The following is a 25,019-nucleotide window of genomic DNA, read 5'->3' on the forward strand; positions in this document are numbered from 1 at the left end:
TTGAGCAATTATCTGGACATAAATGGCATCTATCAGATGATAAATAATATCCAGAATTACAAACAGTGCATAACGTTGAAGAAGTACATGTTGAGCAATTACCGGAACATTTTGAACAATCGCCTGATGATAAATAATAACCCTCTGAACAATGTTTACATCCTGAATCACTGCATTGATCGCATCCTGATGAAGTTGAACATGATACACATCTACCTGATGATAAATAATAACCAGTTATACAACTAGTACATCTTGAATTACTGCATTGAGCACATCCAGATAATGGCGAACATGGAAGGCATTCGTCATTTGATAAATAATAACCATCATTACAACTATTACATGATGATGAAGTGCATGTTGTACATCCAGATGGACATGATTGGCATGTACCAGATGATGATAGATAATAACCAGTATTACATCTATCACATGATGAAGATGAAGTGCATGTTGCACAATGATCTGAACACTTTGTACAATCTCCATTTGATACATAATAACCATCTGAACACTGTGTACATTTTGAATTACTACATTGTTTACATACAGATGTAGGTGAACATGATGTGCATCTTCCAGATGATAAATAATATCCATCATTACAAATAGTACATGATGAAGGTGAATTACATGTTGAACAATTATCTGGACACTTTGTACAATCTCCATTTGATACATAATAACCATCTGAACACTGTGTACATTTTGAATTACTACATCGTTTACATATAGATGTAGGTGAACATAATGTGCAGTTACCAGATGATAAATAATAACTAGGATTACAACTTTCACATGATGAACGTGAACTACATTTTGCACAATGATCTAAACATGAATGGCACTGACCTTCAGATAAATAAGTTCCTTGAGAACAACCTTGGCATGAAGTAGATGATGAACATGATAAACATGAAGGAGAACATTGTTCACATCCAGGAGATTTTTCATATGGTAAATAATATCCTTCGGGACACCTATCGCATCAAACTTTACCAGAGGCATAATAATGACAACTTTCGCAATTATAACAATCATCTCTTATAATCCTCACCGTGCCAAATTTTGAATAGTTTTTGCGTTGTATTTCGCCGTGGTGTGAACTAATAAATATCGTATTTTGTTTTGAATCAATAGATTTAATATTTTTTGAAAATATTTTAGAATTTGGTTGATATTCTTGAATTATCGTGTTATATCGATCATTTGAATGTAATATTTTATTTGATTTCTCTGTTGTGCCGCCAAGTGATATAAGGAGTATTGTTGTTTCTTTGAGTTTGATTCGTTCTTGAGAAAATTCCCAGAAACTACCATATGAGTCAGTTTGTTCACCACTATGAGCTTCAATGATGTAATTACCTGGTTCAACGTTGATTTTATAAGGTGAACAATCATTTGTGTTTTTACAAGGATTAAGAAGCTCATAATAGTTTTGATTAACAACAACATTAGGTGATCCTTTTGATGCATCAAGTAAACTTATTTGTTGAAGAAAATAACTTAAGTTCGTGTAAGAAATAAGGGGAAAAAATCTGCTCAAAACAATATGAAATTCAGTTCTGAAAAAGCTGGCGATGAATTCTGAAAATTTTACTGGTTTATAAATGCAATTCTGTTTTCCAAAGACTAAAATTTTAATAAATAAGGAAATTGATAGTATTTCTCAAAAAAATAATAAAGATACATTTTGCTCCATTCACAGGATGCAGCATAAATTTAAATAAAACGTATCATTCCTTCAATTAAAATTTAGGAAATATTTTCCAGATGTTAAGCTGTCCAAAAACCATATAAAATATATTTATGATTATGAATTTTTCTTTAAAATAACAAGGTCGGAACGGCAGTAAACTATATAATTTTTTGAGACATCTCATTGAATTTTGTATTAAATTTTAAAATCAAAGAAAAAGGGATTTCCAGAGAAAATCGTTCTCTTATTTAGTCCTATTCATATTATACAGTCAAATAACATTGAGTGAATCACACCATCTTTCACTTAAGGTAAAGTCCAATGGTTTTCTTTGTATGTTTATTTTCTGTTCAGTCAAATTCAACATAAAACTATTTCAAACTGACCCTTTCATTCTTTGTGGGCCATAATTTATAATGGTAGTGCTTTAACGCAAAGTTTTTCTGGAGAATCTAAACAAAATATAGAATACGGCAGAACATTCCGCCATTAGCTCAACTACAGAATCCGTAGTGCTGTAAAAAACATGGAACAGTAGTTAGAGTACTTTAAGGCAAAGTCTTTACGAAGTTTCTCATTAAATGAGAGACTTCGGAAGGACTATTGCCATTTTACAGAAAATTTACATTCATGAATGTTTTTAAAGCCGTAATATAGTGAATGAATGCATTAAAAGAAAATTTTCAGAATAATTAAAAATTCTGAAAGAATCTGGTACAATATCCTACCAAATTGGTTCAGTGAGAATTGTATTTTTTATTTGTAGAATCAAGATGGATGTTCAAGTGAAAATTAGATTCCGAATTTAGTTTTTGATAAGGATAGAGTAGGATTATGACTTGCCAAATAATGTTTGTGTAGTATTTAAGTATAATGAAAGTCAGTATTAACTCCAACAATGGAAAAACATAAATTTTTGGATTTTTTGCGATTTCGCGTAAACCTTTAAATAGAACTTGTTTAATATTCATGATAAATCGTATTTTTAAATCGAAAAAATGGAAAACTAACACAATTTGATATAAAAAATTTAAATAATTGTGTTAAAATGATCTGTTGAATGTAATATTTTATTTGATTTCTCTGTTGTGCCGCCAAGTGATATAAGGAGTATTGTTGTTTCTTTGAGTTTGATTCGTTCTTGAGAAAATTCCCAGAAACTACCATATGAGTCAGTTTGTTCACCACTATGAGCTTCAATGATGTAATTACCTGGTTCAACGTTGATTTTATAAGGTGAACAATCATTTGTGTTTTTACAAGGATTAAGAAGCTCATAATAGTTTTGACTAACAACAACATTAGGTGATCCTTTTGATGCATCAAGTAAACTTATTTGTTGAAGAAAATAACTTTTTGGCAAGTCATAATCCTACTCTATCTAAAAATTACATTCAAAATTGGTAAGAAATTACAACCATACATGGAAGATTGCTGAACTTTAGATTTAGAAATATATTTCCAGAAAATCAGCCAGATAATTAAAAAATTCATCCAAATAATCAATGCATAAATGAATACAAAGCTAATACTAGGAACACCAAGCTAAAATCTTATGAGTGTCAGAAGATTTTAGGTGGGACAAAAATTATATAAAAGTGACAATGTCTGAAGTTCACGAAGATCGCCAATTTCAATCGAATGTTCCACTTGAAGTATATCCCACATGGGAAAGTATGAAACTTAAACCAGAGCTTATTGAAGCTATCAAGAAAAATGGCTGGGAAAAGCCTTCTCCAATTCAACAAAGAGCAATTTACATCATTTCACAAGGCAAAAATATTATGTTTCAGTCACAAAACGGTAGTGGTAAGACAGCTACTTTCTCTATTGGCACTCTTGCACGCCTCAGACTTACTTCAAAAACAACAGAATTAATTATCGTTTCTCCAACACGCGAATTAGCAATACAAACCGAAAACACACTTAAATCACTCGGAGCAAACACACGCGCATGTGTTGGTGGCAATTCTCTCGGTGCAGACGTAAAAGCCTTACAAAAAGGTATTCATTGCGTTTCAGGAACACCAGGACGTATCCTTCAATTACTTAAGGAACACAATATCCAAGCAGAGAAAGTTCAATCCGTTGTTTTGGATGAAGCAGATGAAATGTTGACTTCTTTCAAGAGCACGATTATGGACATTCTACAGAAATTACCACACGCACAGAAAGTTATTGTTACAGCTACAGTCAGCGCTGACGTTGTAGAGCTTGCAACAGCTCATCTACGAAATTCTGTTGAAATCAGAGTTCCTCGCGATGAATTAACACTCACAGGCATCGACCAATACGTTGTACGTGTAGAGAACGAAGAATGGAAGTTCGATACACTTATTGATATTTATCAATCGATTGCCATCGAAAAAGCAGTTATTTTCGTGAATTCCGTTGAAAAGGGTAACTGGTTGAAGGGTAAAATGGTTGACAGCGGCTTCACAGTTGCCTTAGTTCACGGCCAAATGACGATGGACGACAGAGCAAAAATTACAGAAGAATTTCGATCAGGAGAAGCGAGAGTTTTAATTGCTACTGATGTATTCTCTAGAGGTATCGATGTAAGAAACGTTACCCTTGTTATTAACTTTGACTTCGCATTGACTTGCGATGTTTATCTCCATAGAATTGGAAGATCTGGCAGATTCGGAAGAAAAGGTCTTGCAATTACTTTGTGCGCAGGAGAAAGTGATGAAATGAAACTTAGAAAGCTTGAGAAATACTTCTCAACAAAGATTGGACCACTTCCATCTGATCTCGATGCATTATTTTTCTAAATATAGAGCTATTACTGTTATTTTTAATTCTTATATACTAAACTTATTTTTGTTAAAGTTTATTCTAATCAAAACCAAAATTATTGTGAAATATCTCAACCAAATATTTGATTCAACAATGAAATCTTTATATATTTAGCATTACACAAGCTTGCATGAAAAACAATCTATTCAAATAAAAGGTGAATTTTTTTCCTGATTCGATTATTTCTTTCTATTAATCTTTTCAAAAGGCTAAATCTCGGATAAAATGTAGTATTTTATTGAATATATTATAATTTGTGCCGGAAAAGTAATCTATTAGCAATGCATTTGAGAAAATCAAAAAATATTGAGAGTAAGTATAGTATAAAATCATCCGATCAAAAGGAAAGTAATTTATTTAAGAGAGGTAACTAATTTTTTTATGGTTAACATTAAAAAGATAACATATTTTCCAAAAATTAACAAGCGCAGCCTTGTTTTTTAGGTTCATCCTGGTCAAAGAATATGCTATCAGATGGGGGCGGGATAGCTAACTGGCCGTTGAGTGATTTCTTGTCAATAATATCAAGGCAAGCATTAACAGCCGCGGCTACGTTTGATCCTGTTTTAGCAGATGTCTCGAAATAAACCATGCCGTTTGCTTTTGCGAAATCTTGTGCTTCTTCAGCAGTGATTTCGCGTTGAGCGTCGAGATCGTTCTTATTTCCGATTAAAATTTTAACGATATCGTTTTTAGCAACTTCTGTAATATCGTGAAGCCATCTTGAAATATTTTCGAAGCTGACTCTTGAAGTTAAATCGAAAACTAGGAAAGCACCGGCTGAACCACGATAGTATCCTCTTGTAACCGAGCGGAAAAGCTCTTGTCCAGCAGTATCCCAAAGTTGGAGTTCGATTCTGTGATTTGCTGTTTGTACGATTTTTGTCATAAATTCGACACCAAGAGTTGGCTGAGATGTTTCATCAAAAGCGTCGCGAATGAACCTGAGGAGCAAACAGGTTTTACCGACACCAGAATCTCCGACAACTATGGTCTTAACAGAGAAATCGAAATTACGCATCATCTTGAATTTTGGTTTTGGCACTTTTCGGGTGAATATTTTTCGATATTGAAATTCTTTACACATCGCATGAGAATGATCACTAGTATCAGTATTATTAATAATATTATCACTGATTCATTAATTGGCAAAGTAAATTATCTGGGATTTCTGACAATAATGGATCACTAACCATTATTCTTGATCTTACCAACTCGTTTTGATCTGATTCAGTTTGCTCGAAATTCAAAGTTACGAAATCGGAGGCAGATATCCAAAACTAGATAAAGATTTTGCATATGGAAATCAATTATCTGAATTATATAAGACGTATTCAACATGTCCAATAAAGTATATATCATATCAAATTTAAAAAATATGAAAGATTGAGTTATAAAAATTAAAAAAAGGTTAAATTAATGGGGGTATACTCCAAGATTACTGTCTTGGTAATTCTTTAAGTAATTGTGTGAATTTCTCAGCTGTCCATTGTTCCTTTGGAACCTTAGCAACTTGGTTACGGATATAGGCAGCTCTATCTGGAGCGACGAGAGCGAGTCTCATGAGTTGGCAAGCTTGAGGACCTATCTTTGGAATGTGATCGACATCCCACATCTTTAAGCCTTGTGGGTGCTCTGTAGTGATGCGGAGGAAGAGCCAAATCATGCGCCAGAGTGTTGCTGGCTTCTTTTCGATGTAAACTTGCTCAGAAAGGGCAACTTGTATGATGGCCAAAGTGATGTTGTTTTCGAAGAGGCGCTGAACATTATCTGGTGTAACAAGGAGTCCTGGGATATCCATGAAGTCAAAGAATGACTCGAAGACCTGGGACTGGAAAGCCTTTGAGTGGTAAAGATCGAATGATGTAGCTGGTGATGAAGCGGCACCGACAATCTGGATAAGTGGCTTAACAAGCTTTGGGAAGAGTGGGAGGATGGCTTCTGGCTTACGAAGGCCGATGTTAGAAAGAGCAATTAAAGCAAAGCATTGCTCGATCTGTTCTTCGCTTAAAAATAAATCAACAAGTGGGTTAACGAGTTTGGAAACATCTGGGACTTCCTTGCACTTCTCAATGATTGTGCCGATAAGAAGAGCTGTCTTAGCACGAAGGAATGGTTCCCAAAGAACGAAGTAGTTCTTTGTGATATCGATACCTGGTTCAATTGAGTAATCAATGATATTTCTTTCAAGAAGATTCTTCTCAAGGAATGGAAGAAGCTTCTCGAGGATTGATGTATCAGCAAAATCAGCTTGGAGAAGTGTATCAAAGCAACGGGCAAGAGCAGCAACTTCACTTCCTGGGGTAATGTTGGCGACAGCTGTAGCAGTGTCCATTTTAAGTGGTCGAATACGTTTATTTATTCATTTCATCTCATCTGAAATCTCATATTTGTCCGGGATAGTAACTTTTTATTTTCTATCAAGCTGTACCTTGAAACAGCAAAAATATCTTAAAAATATAGTTTTGTACTCAACATCATTTCTTCATCTTGAATTTTTGGCTACAATTCATACAAATAGCTTCATATGTTGGTATTAGCTTTCAAGTGAGCTAGTCTTGGACATAAACGCCTTATTAGCACTTCATATACCTTGCTTTTCATCAATTAAATATTGATTTTTGTTTTCTGAACCGAAATTTTAAATATTAGTTGTACTCACTATAAAATACATGTTATTTGCAATTCAAGAAATTTAAAATGTTTACACTTCAAAAAGTGACAAAATTTAATATAAAAATAATATAATGAAACAATTAATATAATAATAAAATCTTTAGGAGATATAGATATGAAATTTCAAATAAAACTTTCATTTTGCAGTTATGAGTGATTCTGAATTTGAAGCGCTTGCTGCAGAACTTGATCAAACAATAACTCAACGTGATAATGCTTTAGAGGAAGTCAAAAATCTTAAGCAGCAACTAGAAGATTCAAAGAAAGACGTTGAGTCAATAACCGAAGATTTTGAGAAAACTTCTGACGAGCTTGAACAAGTCAAAGAAAAGCTAGCACTTAAAGACCAAACCGAAATTGAGCTGCAAAAAGAAATTACTCAGTTGAAAGAGCAAATTCAAAATTTATCTACCGAAGCAACAAACAACAAATCATTAAACGAAGAAATTCAGCGATTAAAATCCGAAAATACAGAGATTAAAGAAGCTTTGGAGAGAAACAAAACACAAAATAAAGAAAATTCAGAAAATGAAGAAGTAATCAATCAATTAACCGGCGAAAATCAAAAGCTCACAGATGAAAATGAAAGTTTAAAGAGTCAAATCGAATCTCTCAAAAAAGAATTATCAAAATTAAATCAAAATCAAGAAGAACTACTTAAAGCATCTGGCCAAACTGATGAGCTAAACAATAAACTTTCAAATCTAGAAGCAGAGAACAAATCTCTCACAGAAAAACTCAAATCTTTAGAAAACGAAAATTCTACACTTCTTGGCTTTGTTTCAACACTCAAAACACAGTTCAATAACATGAACACAGAGGTTCAACGTGTTATTGGCAATCTAGAAGCAGAAAAAACTAATTTAGAAGAAGAATTTGAAAATTACAAAGAAAACAGCCACAAACAATTGGATGTTCACTACAACAAGATCACATCACTTGAAGATGAGATCTCTCAGCTCAAGAAAGAGAATGAAAACCTCATCAAAATCAAAGAAATTAAAGAAGAAATTCAAGTAGAATTAATTCATATGAAACAGGAAAACGAAAAACTCAAAAAAGAGAGCGAGTCATTACAAGACGAGCTAGATACAGCAAAGGCAGATTTAGAAGACAAAGAAGACGAAATTGAAGATAAAGAGAATCAGATCTCGAATTTAGAGGAAGAGACAGATGAACTCAATGCAAAAATAGAAGAACTCAACTCAACAATTGAGAAATTGTCTTCAAATCAATCTTTCTCTGAAGAAAATAATCAAATTAAAGATTCTTCTGAAAATAAGAGAATTGAAGAGCTTGAGAAGCAAATTGAAGAACTTAGAGCAAGCCAGAACAATCAGGAGTCTTCAAAAGAAGAAATTCAAAAATTAAATATTGATATCGAGAATCTTAAAAAAGAAAATGAAAATCTTAAGAAAAAGAACACAGAATTGAATGATTCCGTTGATGGAATGAACAATCAAATCAATAAACTCAATAAAGAAAATAATTCTCTTCAAAAAGAGAAGAAACAGCTCCAAGAGAAGATAGAATCACTCGAACAACAACAATCATCAAATGATAACCAGTTTGATAGCTCATTTGCCTCTCTAGAAGCTCTAAAGATCGAATTGAACCAATCGAAGGCAGAAAAGTCTGCATTGAACGATACGATTGATGGAATGGGCCAACAGCTCGACCAATTATCTCAACAACTCAGTTCTTTGAGAAATGAAAATGAAAATTTGAAGAAAGAACTGGAGGAGGCCAAATCAAACGCATCCGGTCAACAAAACAACAATGATCAATCTTTGAATGAAGAAATTCAAGATTTGAAAGAAAAATTAAATAATCTTGAAAAAGAAAACGAAAAATTGAAGTCGCAAGAATCAGAATCGAACAATGAGGACAACAAGGCTGAACTTGAGTCTCTACAACTCAATCTTAACCAAACAAAGCAAGATAGAGATAATTTGAAGGAAACTGTCAATTTAATGGAAGGTCAACTCAATGGTTTCTCTGAAAAAGTAAATAACCTCCAAAAAGAAAACGAAAATCTTAATAATAAATTGAGATCTTCTCAATCTGAGTTAGAAGATGCGAAGAAGCAATTGGATGAGAACAAGATGGAGGTTGAAACACTGAATATTGAGAACAATCGCTTGAAACAGAACAATAATAATTTCAATGACACAATCAATGGAATGAGCGACCAACTGAATAAGATATCAAATGAGCGTGATGCAGTCCAAGCAGAAAACCAACAGTTAAAGGAACAAATCAATAATTTGAAATCAAATCAAGATAATTCATCAGAAAACAACGAAAATAAGAAGCAAAAACAAGATAAATCTGATGAAGAAAACGATGAACTACTAGAAGCCAAGAGTAAACTGTCTGATTCTCAAGATATCATTCAAAAACTCACCGTCGAAGTTGAGAGTTTGAAGATAGAGATCAATCACTATAAACAAGAGAAAGATAATGCAAATGAATCAGCAAAAGCCCAGGAAAACAAAATTGAGAAATTATGTTCAGAAATTGACCAATTATGTGCAAAGAACAAAGATATTCTTGCTGAAAATGAGAGTTTATCCAATGAAAATGAAGAATTGAAGTCGAAACTTTCTAATTTCAAAGATCAAACTCAAAATGAGAAGAATTCTGAATTAGAAGAGAAGATTTCTGCTCTTGAGAAGGAGAACAGTGAGTTCAAGAACAAGATTAAACAACAAGAACAACAAATTGAAGAATCCGAAAAATTAAATTCAGAAATTGAAGCCTTGAAGATAGAAAACAACAGACATATCCAAGACAAAGCTAATATGCAAGAGTCTGCCAATGCAATGAGTCAACAATTAGAGAAATTGTCCACGGAAAATTCAGATCTCAAAATTCTTCAGCAAAAAGTTCTCAAACTAGAAGAGGAACTTAAACAAAAGGATGGAAATAATAACGAGGAAACATTAGAACAGATCAATAAACTCGAATCTGACCTAAATCAAAAGAATGAAGAAATTGAAAAGTTAATTCAACTCCAAAACGATGTAACTGACTTCCTTTTAGTCATAGAAGAAACAAATAAAGAAGACAGTATCGAAAAGAAGCTTGTTATCGCTAAAGATCAAGTAAACAAGTATAAACACCAGATTGAAGAAAATTCTGGGTACTTAGATACGGCTGCAAAGCATCTCTGTAAGCTTACTAAAGAGAATAAAGCACTCAAAGAATCAAATTCGGCTAAAAAAGTCAAATCTTTACAAAATTTGGTCTCAGAAAGCGAATCCAAGATTGCTGATAAGGATAAACTCATTAATGACCTTAAAGAAGAGTTAGAAATGCTTAAATCTCAAACTGAATGTCCGAAAATGACGAGATCCAAATCTCAAACGGTTGAAAGTTCCGAAAACGATAAACAGGCCAAGAAATATCTTGCACTTATCAGAAAACTTATGAAACAACTCGAACAAAAAGAAATTTTGGTTGAAAATCTCAATAAACAAATTTCTGATGTCAAGAACTCCTTAGAAACAAGGTTCTCACAAATGTCAAGAGTAATTGATGAGAAAATTAACTTATTTGAAGAGAATTTTGACAATTTAACCGACTCATTTAAGAAATTGCGGTCTAAAGTTGCCGAATTACCACAGCGTCAGCAATCCATTAGTTTGCAGAAGTCAGCGAGGTATCCAGCGACTCCTGACAGCAGATTAACTCTCCAAAGGCTGAAGAAAGCCACACAGAAGCTTGGAATCAGAGTTCAAGCGAAAGCTACTATCACTGAATTTGCTTTGGCCCTTGCAAATGAAATTCTTCGTGGAAATGCTCCTTCATCAAATGAACTCGTAATGAGAACAGTTGGTGTAACAATGGGAGACATTCTAGAGCCAACAGATGACAATGTGAAGCAAGTTCTTGAGAAAGCAAAGCAGAGACTGGTGAATTACGAAGTAATCCAAAAGAAGTATGACAAATCAAAATATGTCATTCAAAAATTGAAAAAACTCACTGACGCGGATCCTAACGATGTACAAACTTTGCTCAGAGCAGCTTTCGAAGCATGATTTAAATTTATTTCCGTGTATTGATTTAAATTCTTTCAAAAATTGTGAGCAGACGGAAATATTTTTAATCACAATAACAATGCTTCTGATAATTCAAACCAGGTATATATTTATTTACTCTTTTTGTTATAAAATATTTTATCTTTCTTTTTAGGAATTATTTCAACTAATTGTTCAACAAACCATTCTACTTTGAATTTGAATTCCTATTTGGTTCTTTTAATTCTAAGGTTTATTGGGAGAAATACCTTTTATGGGTATTCAAGGTTATAAATCTTTGAAGTTCATCGTGGTTGAATTAAAAAGAATTTTGTATAACCCCCATTGAAAATTTTCCCGCGTGGACAGTTTTTGAATAAATTTCTCCATCGCTATGTCAATTCTTTATAAAAAGGATGATTCTTTTTATGGTAATCGAACGAATCATACCTTTAGTTTCAATAAATAAACAGTTTTTTTCTCCAAAAGAGAATAAAACCTTCGATGATTTTATTAGCTCTTCATTAAAATATTAGAGTAGAACGAATTATGCACATATTAACAGAAAAATCTTATCTAATATAAATAAACGATCAAATTTGTGAATCTGAATTTACGTAACTGTTATCAGGGCTATATGTTGGACACATCTGAGGCTAGAAATCGTATTGTTCGAATACTTCCAATGGAGAAATCACATCTTAGGCTAAATTCAGGTGAAAAAGGTTATTATTTCGTAGAATTTGGTAAACATGTGTAGAATCGCTGTGTATAGGAGGTTTGTAAAATATTAGAAAATTTTAATAACCAGCCAATTAAATCAAAATTTCGTATTTGATGAAAAATCAAGGTAACGCACGTGAAAAGGATATACAATTCTCTCAAAGGTTCAAACGCTAGAACCGATGAGAGTTCTTTTAAAAAATTTCCCGTAAAAAAATGAGGAGTTGTTTTTTTTCAAAAACTCAATGTAATGCCTGTATAAAGAATTGTAATTTTATAAATAAAAGGCCGCAAAATTCATAGTTCAGAAATTTACAATTTTACTCGATATTGCAACAGCCCTCAGATTTGCTGTCTTTCTGCTTTTCCTTATCTCCCTTTGCCTTATCAGCCTGAGCTGCATCTTCCTTCTGGAAGTGTGGGTTAGCTGCACGCATCAAACGAGTTACAGCTTTGAAAGCTTCTTCGACGTTAATATTCTTGGAAGCAGATGTTTCGAAATAAGTGACATGAACTTGTTCGAAATAGGCCTTAGCTTCGGCTTCCTCAACTTGACGCTGATCAGCCAAATCGCACTTGTTACCACAAGCAACGATTGGGATGTCCTCCTTTCCGGATGTAAGACGGATATCCTTAATGAAGTTATTAATAGCGTCAAATGAAGATGAATCAGTCAATGAGAAAACAACAATGAAACCATTACCAGCGCGCATATAAGTTTCGCGAATAGCCTCGAAATCGTCCTGACCGGCGGTATCAAGAATGTCGAGCTTGGCTGATTTGCCGTCAACGTTTAAAAGTTTCACATAGGAATCTTCAATAGTTGGATCGTAAGCTGTTGAGAAACGGTCCTGGACGAGACGGACGGTGATGGCTGACTTACCGACACCACCAGAACCCATGACATAGAGCTTATATGACTCTTCCTCAGTCATTCCCAAAAAAATGAGCTGTCCTCAAAAAGCAAAAAAATTGAAATACGCTTATCGTCCATTTCCAATTGTAATTGAAATTGCTTTAAATACTAGTTGCAGTGTAGTTAATCCTCAAAATTAACCTGAATTCTTTGACCGAGATTCTACTCAAAGAATTATTTTCAGTCTGAGTGATTCTACTTTCATGTCTTTATTCATATATTACGTGAACTTATTAAAATTTGAATGTGATGTCAACCTTTCAAAACTCTCAATAAAAATTCTGATTAACGGTTTTTAAATTAGTTTGGGATTTAGGATTAGAATGTATTACAAATTAATTATAAGAATTTTTTGGATCGGACGTTTAATTCTTTATCGTGTGAAAAAGCGAAATCTGAGGAGAGAGGGTCAAAGTTGCTATTTGTCACTTTTCCACAAGAATATAATGGGGAACAAGTTATCATATAGTTGATCTCATTCACTGAGGTGAGAGATGCATGTAGTGTAATTTGATAAACAGTGGGATTGCTGCTCTAAGTCCTAGGTTCGATACACATTGGCTTCATTTTTCTCTTTTTTATTGACGTAAACTATTCAATTTTTGTGTTCTCCATTCAAATTTCAGAATTTTTTTTGCAGATTTCACGCTACATTCGAAGTTACCTTTTGTAACAACCACCACTGCCTACGAAAGACGAAAGTGTGTCACGATTTCACCCGGAAATCCGACGGTTGTTTAAGAGTATGCACTTTTGTCACCTACTCGAAATCTGAGCCATTTTATCAAAAAGCAATTAATTTTACAGCAATTTGTCTCTAAACATTGGAATATCACTTTATGTGGGATTAAATGCTTAAATTAAATGAGTTTTCTCTCGTTCAATTTGATTTTTGTTCAATTTTTTGATGAGAGCAGAAAAAATTGATAGTTGATAGTTTATGTTATTTAGTTAAATATTCCAAAAACATTCTTAATTTTGACTTAGTTCCAAAAACTTGGTTGGCTAAATTTGAAAATGACAACTATCACAAAAATACAACACATTTGTATTAGTTAATCTGAGTGGAATTGAGCAAACTAGTGCAGACATCTCAAAAACTAAGTTTTTGACAAAATTTATCGAAAAATTTGCGATATTAAAATATTAGTTTTAAAATGCTCATATAAATTCTATTTATTTTTACATATCAAATTGTTTCGAACACCAGAAATCAATATGTTTTCTCATCGATAATTGCAACAAATCGTAATTCTTCGAATCGCTATGACTTAATCTGCTATATCAAAGTGTGATTTAACTTTCCACAGCCTTAATTATAGAATATTTCAACATTTCAAAATTTTGATTGCCATATGTCCTTATTCTAATTAGTAATATTTAGCTTTCTTGGGAGTGTTGTATGGAAACCAAACAACTCAGTTAACAATAGCATTAAATTTTTTCTGGGAATTTTAATTTTCCCTACATCACTTTTTAATTTTAAATAAAATCGAAAGTACAAGAAAAATAAGACTAAAAATTTTGTTAATAGTAATAAAAATAAACACTCAAATTTTAATATAAATATTATTCAAACTTGAAAGTCTTTCTTTCATAGCCGTCAATCTTATGACCTTCTGACTGAAGGTTCTTTTGATTCCAATACATTACAAATGGTTTCTTGACACCAAATTTCTCCAGCTCTCCTCCTTGTACATTAGCAGCCTTGAAAGCATCCAGCACGTTATCAGCGACCTTTCCATTGACGCTGAACTTCTTTCCCGGCAGTATCTGGCAGTGGTGTTTTTCATTATTCAATCTGACGAAAGCAGAGAAGCCTTCTCTGCACAAAACACCCTTGGAAAGGAAGAACTTACCTGTTCCCAAACTCTCTATCGTTGTATCGCCTTTAGTGATAGGAAGGTTTAATTCTCTGTCACTTTTTTCTAAAATTATCGGTTGTGAACTTGACTTATTTTTCTTGTAAACTCCGATAATGTATTCAACGTGTTTCTTCACTTCTATGTCACTTTTGAGGAAATGGACCAATAAATTCATATCATCCTGAGGAAGTTTAGAGAATGGATCTTTCTTTGTCAATCCATTCAAATGATAGAAACCGCTGAAATAAATCATTTTCAGAAGAGGATATTCATGGATTTCAGGGTTCCAAAATGGAGGAAGATTCAATTGGTTTGTTGGCACCAATTTGAGGATTTCCAAGTGATTGATGAACTCGTGTCTGAAGAAGTGTTTGAACTCTTTCATCCACTTCCTGTTTGAGTTCAATTGTTCTGCAGCAGATTTTGATAAAAGAGGTTCAAACTCTTTGTCTTCCGTTTTGAGTTCTTTTCCTTCTGTGACTCTTATCGCGGCTTTGAAGAACCTCTTTATTGTGCCATCGATATCCTCGATTCCTGTGATTTCCTTGATCTTAGGAATCTTGTTTTCGTTTGGCATTCCCATCTTCTGCAGGAACTTGAACAGTTTCTCTAGTTTCGGATCTACTTTAGGTTTCGGAGGAGCTCTTTCCACATGTGAATGTTCTGTGTTTCTACTCCTGGAAGAAGCTGTTTTGTCATCGTCCAAATAATCAATGAGTTTCTTGTAGCGCTTGATTGCGGCCTTCTTGTTTTCGTCTGTTAGAAATCCTGCTGGGAAGAATTTCTCATCTTTCAACACAACATCCCACTTACCAACACCATTCGACCAGACAGCGTTCAACAGGTTTTTGTCGCGTGATGAATCCCAGTCATTCGAATCCTTGCATCCGGAAATGGACGTGTATCCTTCAATGAACAGTTTGATGGTTGCCAACTGTTGGAGAGCGTGGATTATCTTGTCAGACTGCTGAAGTTTCGCTTTGATGTCTTTGTGGTTGAATGTCTTGTTCGAACTGGCCAATCTACGCTGGTTATCGTTCAATTTGAAATCAGGGCCAGCGATCTTTTGCAGCTCTTTATCACGGCTTTGGAAGATCTTGGACATGAGAATTGAGCAGCCATCGATCGCTGTGTTCTTGTCGAGGTTTGTGGAGGAACAGATGGGTCCCCAGTGGTTGAAACCGTATGTTCTCAGCGCTGTCAGACATTTCTGTACTTTGTTGACCGACCAATCAGTGACATCATCTTCATCGTCTCCGTCATCATCTTTGTATCTCTTGATGCTGGACCTGTTTCGCTTGCCAAGGTACTCGGCGTTGTAGGTCTGAGGCTCAACGATACCTGACGGGTTGAGGTTCTTCCAGAAGTTGGGGTCTTGGAAGTCAATTTTCGCATCTTTCTCAGATGCAGTGAAATTAGTAGTAGAGAATGAGGAATTGGAGTCTGCAGAGCTGGATGAAAAGATTCTGGTACGAGAATCAAGGATTTCATCAATGGATTGGCTTGTGAAGTTATCACCTTCTTCGTAGTTCATATCTGTGAGCTGGTAATAAGCGCCACGCTTAATCAGGTTTTCCAGTTCCTCTTTGTCCATCTTAGATTCACTTTCGTTGTTGGCATGATGATCGAGAACTGCTTGGTCGAGGCCAAGCTTCTTACTGGCCCTGTCAAACATCTCGCTTTCATACGTACCACGAGTAATCAGTCTGTAAACTACAACTTTTTCGGCGGTTTGGCCAATTCTGTGGCATCTGGCCTGGGCTTGTACATCGTTCTGCGGATTCCAGTCGGAGTCGAAGATGATGACTGTATCAGCTGCTGTAAGGTTGAGGCCTAAGCCACCAGCTCTCGTAGAAAGAAGGAATACAAAGATATCTTGGGTCGGATCGTTGAATCTATCCATCTTCTTCTGTCTGTCGTTACCATGGCTGCCACCATCGATTCTTTCGTACTTGTAATTCCTCATATCAAGGAATTGGGAAATGATATCGAGGACATGTTTGAATTGGGAGAAGATTAATATCTTCTTTCCAAGCGGATGTAATTTACCAAGCAGTTTGTCTACGAAAACCATCTTTCCAGAACATTTCACAAGTTGGTCGAATTCGGACATTCCTTGTAAGACATCGCCGATAATTTTTTCGTAGTCTTGGATCAGATACGGATGGCAGCAAACTTTACGTAATTGCATGGCAAGATTAGGTAATTCTGGTAAAGCTCTTCTGTGAGATGAATCAGAAGCAGCGAGTTCTGGTATTTTTTGTTCGATAAGTGATCTGTATAACATCTTTTGAGCGCGAGTTAATTCGACGTTGACAATTGTCTCTTCTTTCTTTCCAATTGACTTTTCGACATCTTCTTTCTTACGACGGAGCATGTATGGCTTCAGATCTTCTTGCAAACGCTTGGTTGCGTTCTGAGGATCTTTTTCTGTATCGTATAACTGCATAAACGACTCAACTGAGTCAAATTTGGCTCTGTCGATAAGATGGAGGAGGGACCAGAGCTCTTTGAGGTTGTTTTGAATGGGAGTACCTGTCATTAAGAGAAGATTCTGAATATTCATGCTTTCCATGAATTTGTAGCGCTTTGTTTCATCGTTCCTTAATTCGTGGGCTTCATCGACGATGACGTAGTGCCAGCAGAAGTTCATAAAGATTTCATCAAACTTAATTAAGACATCTGGATTAGTAAGAATGACGTTGAACTTCGGAACATCTGTATTAGGATATGTAAGCTCGTACTTGGCGATAATTTCTTTACCTGGACCTGTAAATTTGACAACATTGAGTGGAGTCCAGTTTTTGAACTCACGAACCCACTGATCGAGAGTGGAAAGAGGAGCAATGACCAAGAATGGTCCTGGATCTCCAATTCTGTAAAGATCGTAAATGATATTAACGCCTTGAACTGTTTTACCAAGACCCATTTCATCGGCAAGGATGCAATTACGATGGTTGTACCAGTTGCGACGTAGCCAGTTGATACCGTCGATCTGATAGTCACGTAATTCTCTTCTGGTTGGGAATGGAGGTAATGGGTAATTTTCACCGAAAAGTTGGAACAATTCCGGACGCTGTATGAGAGCTATACGCGGCTCTTTGTATTGTGAGATATCATTTCTGCGTTCAAAGTCAGCGATTGCTTCGTTATCTTGAATCTCGTCTTCCCATGTACAGTCATTATAGTTCAGACCTTTCCAGAGGACTAAATATTTTCCTTCTTCGTTCTGCGCAATGATTTTATCGATTTCGCAAAAATCAATATTGTAAATTTCCTTTTCAGGAAGCATTAGCATATCCTGAGAATCGCATTCGACCATTTGCTTCAGGCCGACCTGCTGTACTTTCTTCTTGTATTTATTCAACAGGTTCTTCCCACCGAGAGCCATAATTTCTTCTTCGTTTAGCCATTTGCAGTGCCTGTAAGATTCGTTAGCCATTTTGATGAAATAAGTCGGTGGTTCTGTCTGCTTAGTAGGGATACCAATAATTCTTTCAATTCTTGGGCCCTTTGGCTCTTCTTGTTTCTTTTCTTCTTCGTCTTCCGATTCGGATGCGGATTTCTCTTCTTCCTCTTCTTCGAAATATGTGACAGATTTGGTCCTTCTTGGTTCTCGGGAGTAAGCTAATCCAGCATCTTCAGAAGACTCCGAATAATCACTCCAAACTTCATCATCGTAGTCCGAGGAGTAGTCGTTGGATACTTTTTTGCGTTTTCTTGGTGCTTTTTCTTCATAAATGCTTTCATCATCGATAAAAGACTTGTCGAAATTCTTTCTAGGAGCATGTTTTGTAGTGGTTGTGGACTTGGGTTTTGATGGCTTAGTTTTTTTCTTTGAAGTTTTTACTTCGTCTACGTTAAAATCGTCATCTTCGTCTGAATCGAAGCCTTGGAAGTCAGAAGAATTGGATTGCTCATCAGAATCTTCATTGTAGTATCCTTTGGCGTGAGAGTTTCGGCCTGAGGTTCTATGAAACTGGCCATCTTCGCCTTGTTCATATTCCCCAACTCCGGAATACATCTTCGCCTAGTTTCTGTCACTTTTTAGATCTTGAGTATCGTTTAAAATTTGTTAACAATTGACAATTGAAATAAGCGTTATTTATTAATTATGTATCAGAGAGGACCAAGGAATCTGTTATTCTATCAAAAAATTTCACTTCGATGAATCCGGTTATTTAGAACATAGAATATTAATCTGAAGATCATATACTACAATTTATATATTTAATTATTTCCAATCTCATTTACAAAATTTTTACATCCATGCAATCAACGGCAATTGAGTTTGATAACATGATATATTTCTATACACAAGCAAATAATTACAATAATACTATTTAAGATTTAGTTATCTGTGTTGATGTACACGATATGAAAGAAATACATAAATTGATAGATTTTAGTGAACATTTACTATTTGGTTTCTTTTAATATTCTGTAAGCCACTGAAATGCTACATAATAGACATTTTATAAGGCTAAGTATGTTTTTCAAATATTGAAATCTCTGGAGTATGTAGTGGCTTCTTAGGAAACAACTGACCTCAGGTTATAAATATAAAATTTTAATAATAAACAAAACAAATGATACAAAATATAGAAATAATTAATTTTTGTGACTTTTGATCTGAAATCCAGAAACTTTAACACCACTATTAGCTCTAGGCTTTGGAGCATCATTTAAGTTCTTAATTTTTTCCTTGTTTTGGGTGTTAAGGATGTGGTAATCTGGAGTATTCTTAAATTGAGCATAGAATGATCTCCATGCAGTTTGTATTAAACGAGCTGCTAAATTTTCTCTGTCATTTAGATATGCTTCAATCCTTTCGTTCTTTAGTTTTTGAGATTCGATTTCTTTACGAATATTTTCAATTTCGGCATTATTCTTATCAATTTCTTTTTGTGCTTTATCTACGAAAACATCTTCTCCTTTCAAATAATCCTGACATTTATCTTGCAATTCTCGAATTTTACGATGATCTTCGTAGATTTTCAGCCTGAAACCATCGATAGTCAATGATCTTTCAAGATTTTTTGATTGAGCAATTAGTAAATTATATTTTTGAAGAAGAACGTGTTTTTCTGAAAGAGATTCACGAATGTTACCCTGAAATTCAGGTAAATTGTACTTTTTAGAATTCGTTTCTAGAAAATTTCGACGTGTTTCTAATTGTTGCAACAATGAATCAGTTTGCCTTTTAATATACGAAATAATATGCTTTTTCTGAGTTTCTGATTTCTTTTCTGAAGAAAGAATATCTGCAAGAAGTTCCAGCTCTTCTATTTCGCTTTGTCTTTTGCTAATAAGTTGATTCATTTTGTTTATTTCTTCATTCAATGATCCAGTTATCTTAAAATCATTGCTCCTCGATACCATGCTTCGAGTTAAACTCGGACGGCCAATTCCTGGCCTTTTCATGAATGAATTGCAAAATAACGATAATTGTAATCTATTCAATTTCAATCTTTAGAAAATCTCGTCATCGGCTATTCAGCATGGGCATGCCACCACACATATAGATTTTTTTGCTCTTAGAAATCTTCTAATAACTAAATTGTATCTGATCAAAATTTGATAAGAGTTGAGTTATTGGGAAATTGTTGATAATGACTCGGATGTTTGACGAAGAATCATTGCGGATAACCATAGCTGATAAAACAAAATTTAGAAATATTAATATTTGTTTACATAACAAAGGCTTATAATTGGCCAGCTGCAATCTTTGATTGTAACTTCTTCTTGAATTTCTCCCAGGATGCGGGGTCATTAGAGCGGTAGCTCTCTAATGAAAGAGATGATACATCAAAATCATCTGGCGTAAGATTTACCTTTTCTGCGCGAAGATAAGGGTCCTCTTCAACTAAAGAATTTGATGAAATATCTTCGAAGACTTTCATGTAACCAGTATCTTAAGGCCAACAGAGGAAACCTTTTGGAAGTATATTTCGTGGTTGATCATCTTCAGTTTGCTTTGTTTTCTTATCTGGCTTAAGTTCTAATAAAATGTTAATTGCATTTGGAACGTAATTATTTTGATCTAGTAAAACACGTCTAATAGTTTCGATTGAACGATTCGGGAACATTTCTTGAAGTTGTTTAACTTTAGAATGATTCACTGAACTCATTATAAAATTGCTGAACAAAAAGTGACAAAAATTTTAGATGTCCGATACAAACTTATCGGAGGAACTCATAAGCGATGTTAAACCAGGAAAGACTCCCTTTGCTAAACTCAAAACATTCTCTCGCCACTGTTTCTCTTGGGTTGCAAATTGGGATATTCATTATTTCCTTCCACTAGCAACAACATGGTTTTCTCCCGGAATTGCAAATTGGGTAACAAGATTTTATATGAAAATGCCATTCTGAAAAAAGACTTCGAAATTTTACATTAATACTTTCCTCAGATAGACCATCTATATTAATGATACAAAGAACTATCGACTAATACTATTATTACCATGCGAGAGTTTTACTTATATTAAATGTTGTATTTTAATCTATTATTTTTTATACTCATAACGAAATCTACATTGCGTTGTAATGTAATTTCGTGCATAAACAATTCTATTGTAATAAACAGAAATTCATCAAAAGTGACAGCTCTCAATTTTTTGACATTTGTAAATTCTAAATTGAATGAGAAAAATGAAATAATACTAAGCACAATACACTATTCTAGATTTAATTATAATTAGGAAAAGGTTAGTTTTGAGAGTACTTTTCATAGGCATACAGAATGAAATCTTCTGAAAAATAATATCACATAAACTCATATTATTTTCTAATATATAACTATTTTATATAAAAATCAAATTCAATGATCTTAAAAGCGAAGGATAAACCTCAAAATTTACGAATATAATGAGTGGGAATATAATGCTTATCTATCATAAAACCATATGAAATATCAATTTTTGCTTTACGCCTAATTTTTGACGACAATTAGCAAAAAATGTTAAATGTTAACACTCAGTCCATTTGAATATGAAAAATAAAATTGACTTTGATTAAATGTTTTTATTTATCATGCAATTCTTCTTGCGACCAAAGATTTGAATAAAAGTTCAAAAAATAAGATAGCTTAAAAAATAATATACGGTAGTGTTTACTAATAGATGAATAGTATATAAATTCTATTAAAATGGATTTGATCCAAAAAAATATAAAACCAAAAATAATTGTTATAATTTAAATGAAGAAGTAATTTAAAACGATTTTATTTATGATCAAGTTTTATATATTTTTTTGGATCAAATCCATTTTAATAGAATTTATATACTATTCATCTATTAGTAAACACTACCGTATATTATTTTTAAGCTATCTTATTTTTTGAACTTTTATTCAAATCTTTGGTCGCAAGAAGAATTGCATGATAAATAAAAACATTTAATCAAAGTCAATTTTATTTTTCATATTCAAATGGACTGAGTGTTAACATTTAACATTTTTTTGCTAATTGTCGTCAAAAATTAGGCGTAAAGCAAAAATTGATATTTCATATTTTATGATAGATAAGCATTATATTCCCACTCATTATATTCGTAAATTTTGAGGTTTATCCTTCGCTTTTAAGATCATTGAATTTGATTTTTATATAAAATAGTTATATATTAGAAAATAATATGAGTTTATGTGATATTATTTTTCAGAAGATTTTGTGTTCTTCTTCAAAATTTTATTTTTTATTAAAAAGAATCTTTACAAAATATACATTTACTTTAATTAATATTTAAAAACGTGCTCTATCAAAAGTTCCAAAAATTCAATATTTTAGCTTTTCTGAGGTGTCACTTTTGATGAATTTCTGTTTACAACACTATTAGTTATCTCATTTCGATATTGAAATGTGTTTATGTATTCAATTCTATATCTTTTTAGAACAGATAATATAAAGAGTATATTAAAATCCTTTAGGCCATATCTAAGCAGTTTATTATCAAAATGGTTTGCGTTTATGAATATGAGAAATTTTATAAATCAATTTCATATTATCTTGCAATGTTTGAATGAGTTTGATCAAAAAATTGAAGAAGAGATTTTAGCACTTTTTCTCCTCATTGTATTATCTGTGAAGTGAATTTTATAATAGCAAAATGATTGGAAATTGTGAAAACTCCCACCCCGATAAGGAACTAACATACACATCAATTAGTATAGAAGGTATTCAGAAAGATACTTTTGTTTCATTTAACATAAAACAAGTATTCACAAATACAACTTGTGAAAATACAGATTTAACATATTATTTTCCTAACGAATCACAATTTTGTACATATGAAACACTATTTAACATCGACGGAAAAGAAATAAAGCCAAGTTTACGAGAAAAAGATGAAGCAAAACAAGTATTTAATGAAGCGAGAGAAGCTGGGCGCCATGCAATGTTTGGAGAAGATACAGGCAATGGACTTAATTCATTTAAACTCGGAAATCTTCCAAAAGATAAAACAGTAGAAATTCATCTTAAAGTTTCATTCTTAGCTGACATTGATGAAAATGGATATTTCTTCAAGTTCCCACTTTCTACAAAATATCAGAAAGGAATAATGACAAATGAATACTCTGATAAGCCTGATTCTTTCCATTTCTCTCTCAAAGTCAATACTCAAAAAGAACTAAGCGACTTCAAGGTTTCTGTTGATGGAACTAAGAATGTAATCGATAGTCACAATGCTACATTCGAAACAAACGAAGCTCCAAAGAAAGATGCCATTTTCATTGAAACTCCGATTAAAGATGAAGATAAGAGTATTGCCGTTTCTAGTGATGGATATATTGCGATTTCTACAAATCCTTCATTTTCAGGTAAAATTGAATCAAATTCAGAATTTTATTTCGTTGTTGACTGCTCGGGTTCAATGAGTGGTGCAAGAATCATAAATGCTGTTAAATGCATGAGACTGTTTATCCAATCTTTACCACTCGGCTGCAGATTTTCGATTATTAAATTCGGAACTAGCTTCGAAACAGTTCTTCAACCATGCGATTACTCAGATGAGAATGTTGACAAGGCACTTAACTTGCTTAAGTCAGTCAACGCCAAAATGGGCGGAACCGATATTTTATCTCCATTACAACACATCGCAGGGTTAAAGCCACAGCCAGGATTTGTCAAGCAGATATTCCTTTTGACGGATGGAGAGGTAAATAATCCAGATATTACTTGCGCAACAGCTTTAAAGAACAGAAATGAAAATAGAATCTTTTCAATCGGATTGGGATCAGGTGCAGATCCAGGCCTTATTAAAGGATTGGCCAAAAAGAGCGGCGGCAACTATATAATGATCGCTGATGAAGATAATATGAATGAAAAAGTTATTACACTGCTTTCATCAGCTATTGCACCAGCAGCTACAAATATATCAATACAAACTGATAAACCTGCTACAGAGGTCTGGCCTTCTCCTTGTCCTTCAGTTTATTCAAATAATCCTCAAAGTTTCCTTATTAAAGCACCACATTCTGAGAATGTATTGATCAGTGGTACTTGTTCAGATGAGACAGTCGATATTGTCATTCCTGTATCAAAATGTGATGATAATTTAGGAATGAAACAATTATTCGCAAGATACATCATAGAAGACTATGAAACGCAAATTCTTCTCCAAAGAAATGACGAACTTAGACAGAAATGCATCCAATTAAGTATAGAATCCGGAGTTCTTTCCAAATTTACTGCTTATGTCGGAGTTATCTTCGAAGCAGCTCCACCTCCAGCAGAAAACCCAGCAAAGAGGATTGCAAGACACCAACTCCAAAGAAAACTCCATGGTTCTGGTTTGGCCCCTCATATGCTTGGTGGAGCATCTCCAATGAGAATGATGAGGCCAAATGCAAGAGTAGTTTCCCAGGATGTGTCAACAATTCATCAGTTCAATGATAATGAAGAAGACGCTGATAAAGAAAAATCTAAAGACGCTGTTCCGAAACCAAACGTCAATGGATCGTGGACTGAGTTTGAAAATATGGATAATGAACTCATTGAGAAGTATGGAAAAGCTGTTGCTGCAACCGTTGCTGCAATCGCATTTATCAGAACTCAATTTAAGGATAAATTGAAAGAATATGCTCTCATTATCAAGAAGGCATTTGCTTTCTTGGCCAAACAAAACAAGGACGTTAACTGGGAAGAAATTGTCAATAAATACGTCAAGGCCTAAATCCAGTTGATTTATATTTAATTATCTTAAAAATTACGTTTTCATCTTCGCATTTCATACTGTTTTCATCATCAACATCAATTGTTTTTGCAATTATTTCTGAGATATCTAATATTTCATGAAATATTTCGATATACTATAGTA

The 25,019-nt window shown here is 33.8% G+C and overlaps 10 protein-coding genes across 10 annotated transcripts, besides 4 other annotated features; 3 read left to right on the forward strand and 7 right to left on the reverse strand.

Annotated features, from left to right (window-relative positions):
• Positions 1 to 2,246: 2,246 nt before the first annotated feature.
• Positions 2,247 to 2,332: a mobile genetic element.
• A 974-nt stretch (positions 2,333 to 3,306) lies between these two features.
• On the forward strand, positions 3,307 to 4,489 carry TVAGG3_0616030 (helicase protein; the record flags this gene model as incomplete). Its single annotated transcript, XM_001317660.1, has 1 exon — positions 3,307 to 4,476. One exon carries the CDS (start codon positions 3,307 to 3,309, stop codon positions 4,474 to 4,476), a length of 1,170 nt encoding a protein of 389 aa, XP_001317695.1.
• Positions 4,490 to 4,636: 147 nt separating this feature from the next.
• On the reverse strand, positions 4,637 to 5,552 carry TVAGG3_0616040 (Golgi to endosome transport; the record flags this gene model as incomplete). Its single annotated transcript, XM_001317659.2, has 1 exon — positions 4,920 to 5,525. The coding sequence occupies one exon, from the start codon at positions 5,523 to 5,525 to the stop codon at positions 4,920 to 4,922; it is 606 nt and encodes a 201-aa protein (XP_001317694.2).
• Positions 5,553 to 5,921: 369 nt separating this feature from the next.
• On the reverse strand, positions 5,922 to 6,838 carry TVAGG3_0616050 (armadillo (ARM) repeat-containing protein family; the record flags this gene model as incomplete). Its single annotated transcript, XM_001317658.1, has 1 exon — positions 5,940 to 6,836. One exon carries the CDS (start codon positions 6,834 to 6,836, stop codon positions 5,940 to 5,942), a length of 897 nt encoding a protein of 298 aa, XP_001317693.1.
• Positions 6,839 to 7,326: 488 nt separating this feature from the next.
• On the forward strand, positions 7,327 to 11,375 carry TVAGG3_0616060 (A-type inclusion protein-related family; the record flags this gene model as incomplete). The annotated part of the gene is made up of 1 exon (XM_001317657.1): positions 7,327 to 11,220. One exon carries the CDS (start codon positions 7,327 to 7,329, stop codon positions 11,218 to 11,220), a length of 3,894 nt encoding a protein of 1,297 aa, XP_001317692.1.
• Positions 11,376 to 11,458: 83 nt separating this feature from the next.
• On the reverse strand, positions 11,459 to 12,950 carry TVAGG3_0616070 (small Ras GTPase RRas; the record flags this gene model as incomplete). The annotated part of the gene is made up of 1 exon (XM_001317656.2): positions 12,243 to 12,857. One exon carries the CDS (start codon positions 12,855 to 12,857, stop codon positions 12,243 to 12,245), a length of 615 nt encoding a protein of 204 aa, XP_001317691.1.
• Positions 12,951 to 13,574: 624 nt separating this feature from the next.
• Positions 13,575 to 13,604: a mobile genetic element.
• Positions 13,605 to 14,396: 792 nt separating this feature from the next.
• TVAGG3_0616090 (helicase protein) lies at positions 14,397 to 18,741 on the reverse strand (the record flags this gene model as incomplete). Its single annotated transcript, XM_001317655.2, has 1 exon — positions 14,408 to 18,727. One exon carries the CDS (start codon positions 18,725 to 18,727, stop codon positions 14,408 to 14,410), a length of 4,320 nt encoding a protein of 1,439 aa, XP_001317690.1.
• A 573-nt stretch (positions 18,742 to 19,314) lies between these two features.
• TVAGG3_0616100 (uncharacterized protein) lies at positions 19,315 to 20,127 on the reverse strand (the record flags this gene model as incomplete). Its single annotated transcript, XM_001317654.1, has 1 exon — positions 19,315 to 20,127. The coding sequence occupies one exon, from the start codon at positions 20,125 to 20,127 to the stop codon at positions 19,315 to 19,317; it is 813 nt and encodes a 270-aa protein (XP_001317689.1).
• Positions 20,128 to 20,408: 281 nt separating this feature from the next.
• On the reverse strand, positions 20,409 to 20,606 carry TVAGG3_0616110 (uncharacterized protein; the record flags this gene model as incomplete). Its single annotated transcript, XM_001317653.1, has 1 exon — positions 20,409 to 20,606. One exon carries the CDS (start codon positions 20,604 to 20,606, stop codon positions 20,409 to 20,411), a length of 198 nt encoding a protein of 65 aa, XP_001317688.1.
• Positions 20,607 to 20,618: 12 nt separating this feature from the next.
• On the reverse strand, positions 20,619 to 20,834 carry TVAGG3_0616120 (CUE domain family; the record flags this gene model as incomplete). The annotated part of the gene is made up of 1 exon (XM_001317652.1): positions 20,619 to 20,834. One exon carries the CDS (start codon positions 20,832 to 20,834, stop codon positions 20,619 to 20,621), a length of 216 nt encoding a protein of 71 aa, XP_001317687.1.
• Positions 20,835 to 21,282: 448 nt separating this feature from the next.
• Positions 21,283 to 21,319: a mobile genetic element.
• A 1,174-nt stretch (positions 21,320 to 22,493) lies between these two features.
• Positions 22,494 to 22,531: a mobile genetic element.
• A 236-nt stretch (positions 22,532 to 22,767) lies between these two features.
• On the forward strand, positions 22,768 to 24,926 carry TVAGG3_0616150 (von Willebrand factor A domain-containing protein 5A family; the record flags this gene model as incomplete). The annotated part of the gene is made up of 1 exon (XM_001317651.2): positions 22,809 to 24,875. One exon carries the CDS (start codon positions 22,809 to 22,811, stop codon positions 24,873 to 24,875), a length of 2,067 nt encoding a protein of 688 aa, XP_001317686.1.
• Positions 24,927 to 25,019: the final 93 nt, after the last annotated feature.

This window comes from Trichomonas vaginalis, chromosome III (assembly GCF_026262505.1).
Source record: "Trichomonas vaginalis G3 chromosome III, whole genome shotgun sequence".
Lineage (NCBI taxonomy): Eukaryota > Parabasalia > Trichomonadida > Trichomonadidae > Trichomonas > Trichomonas vaginalis.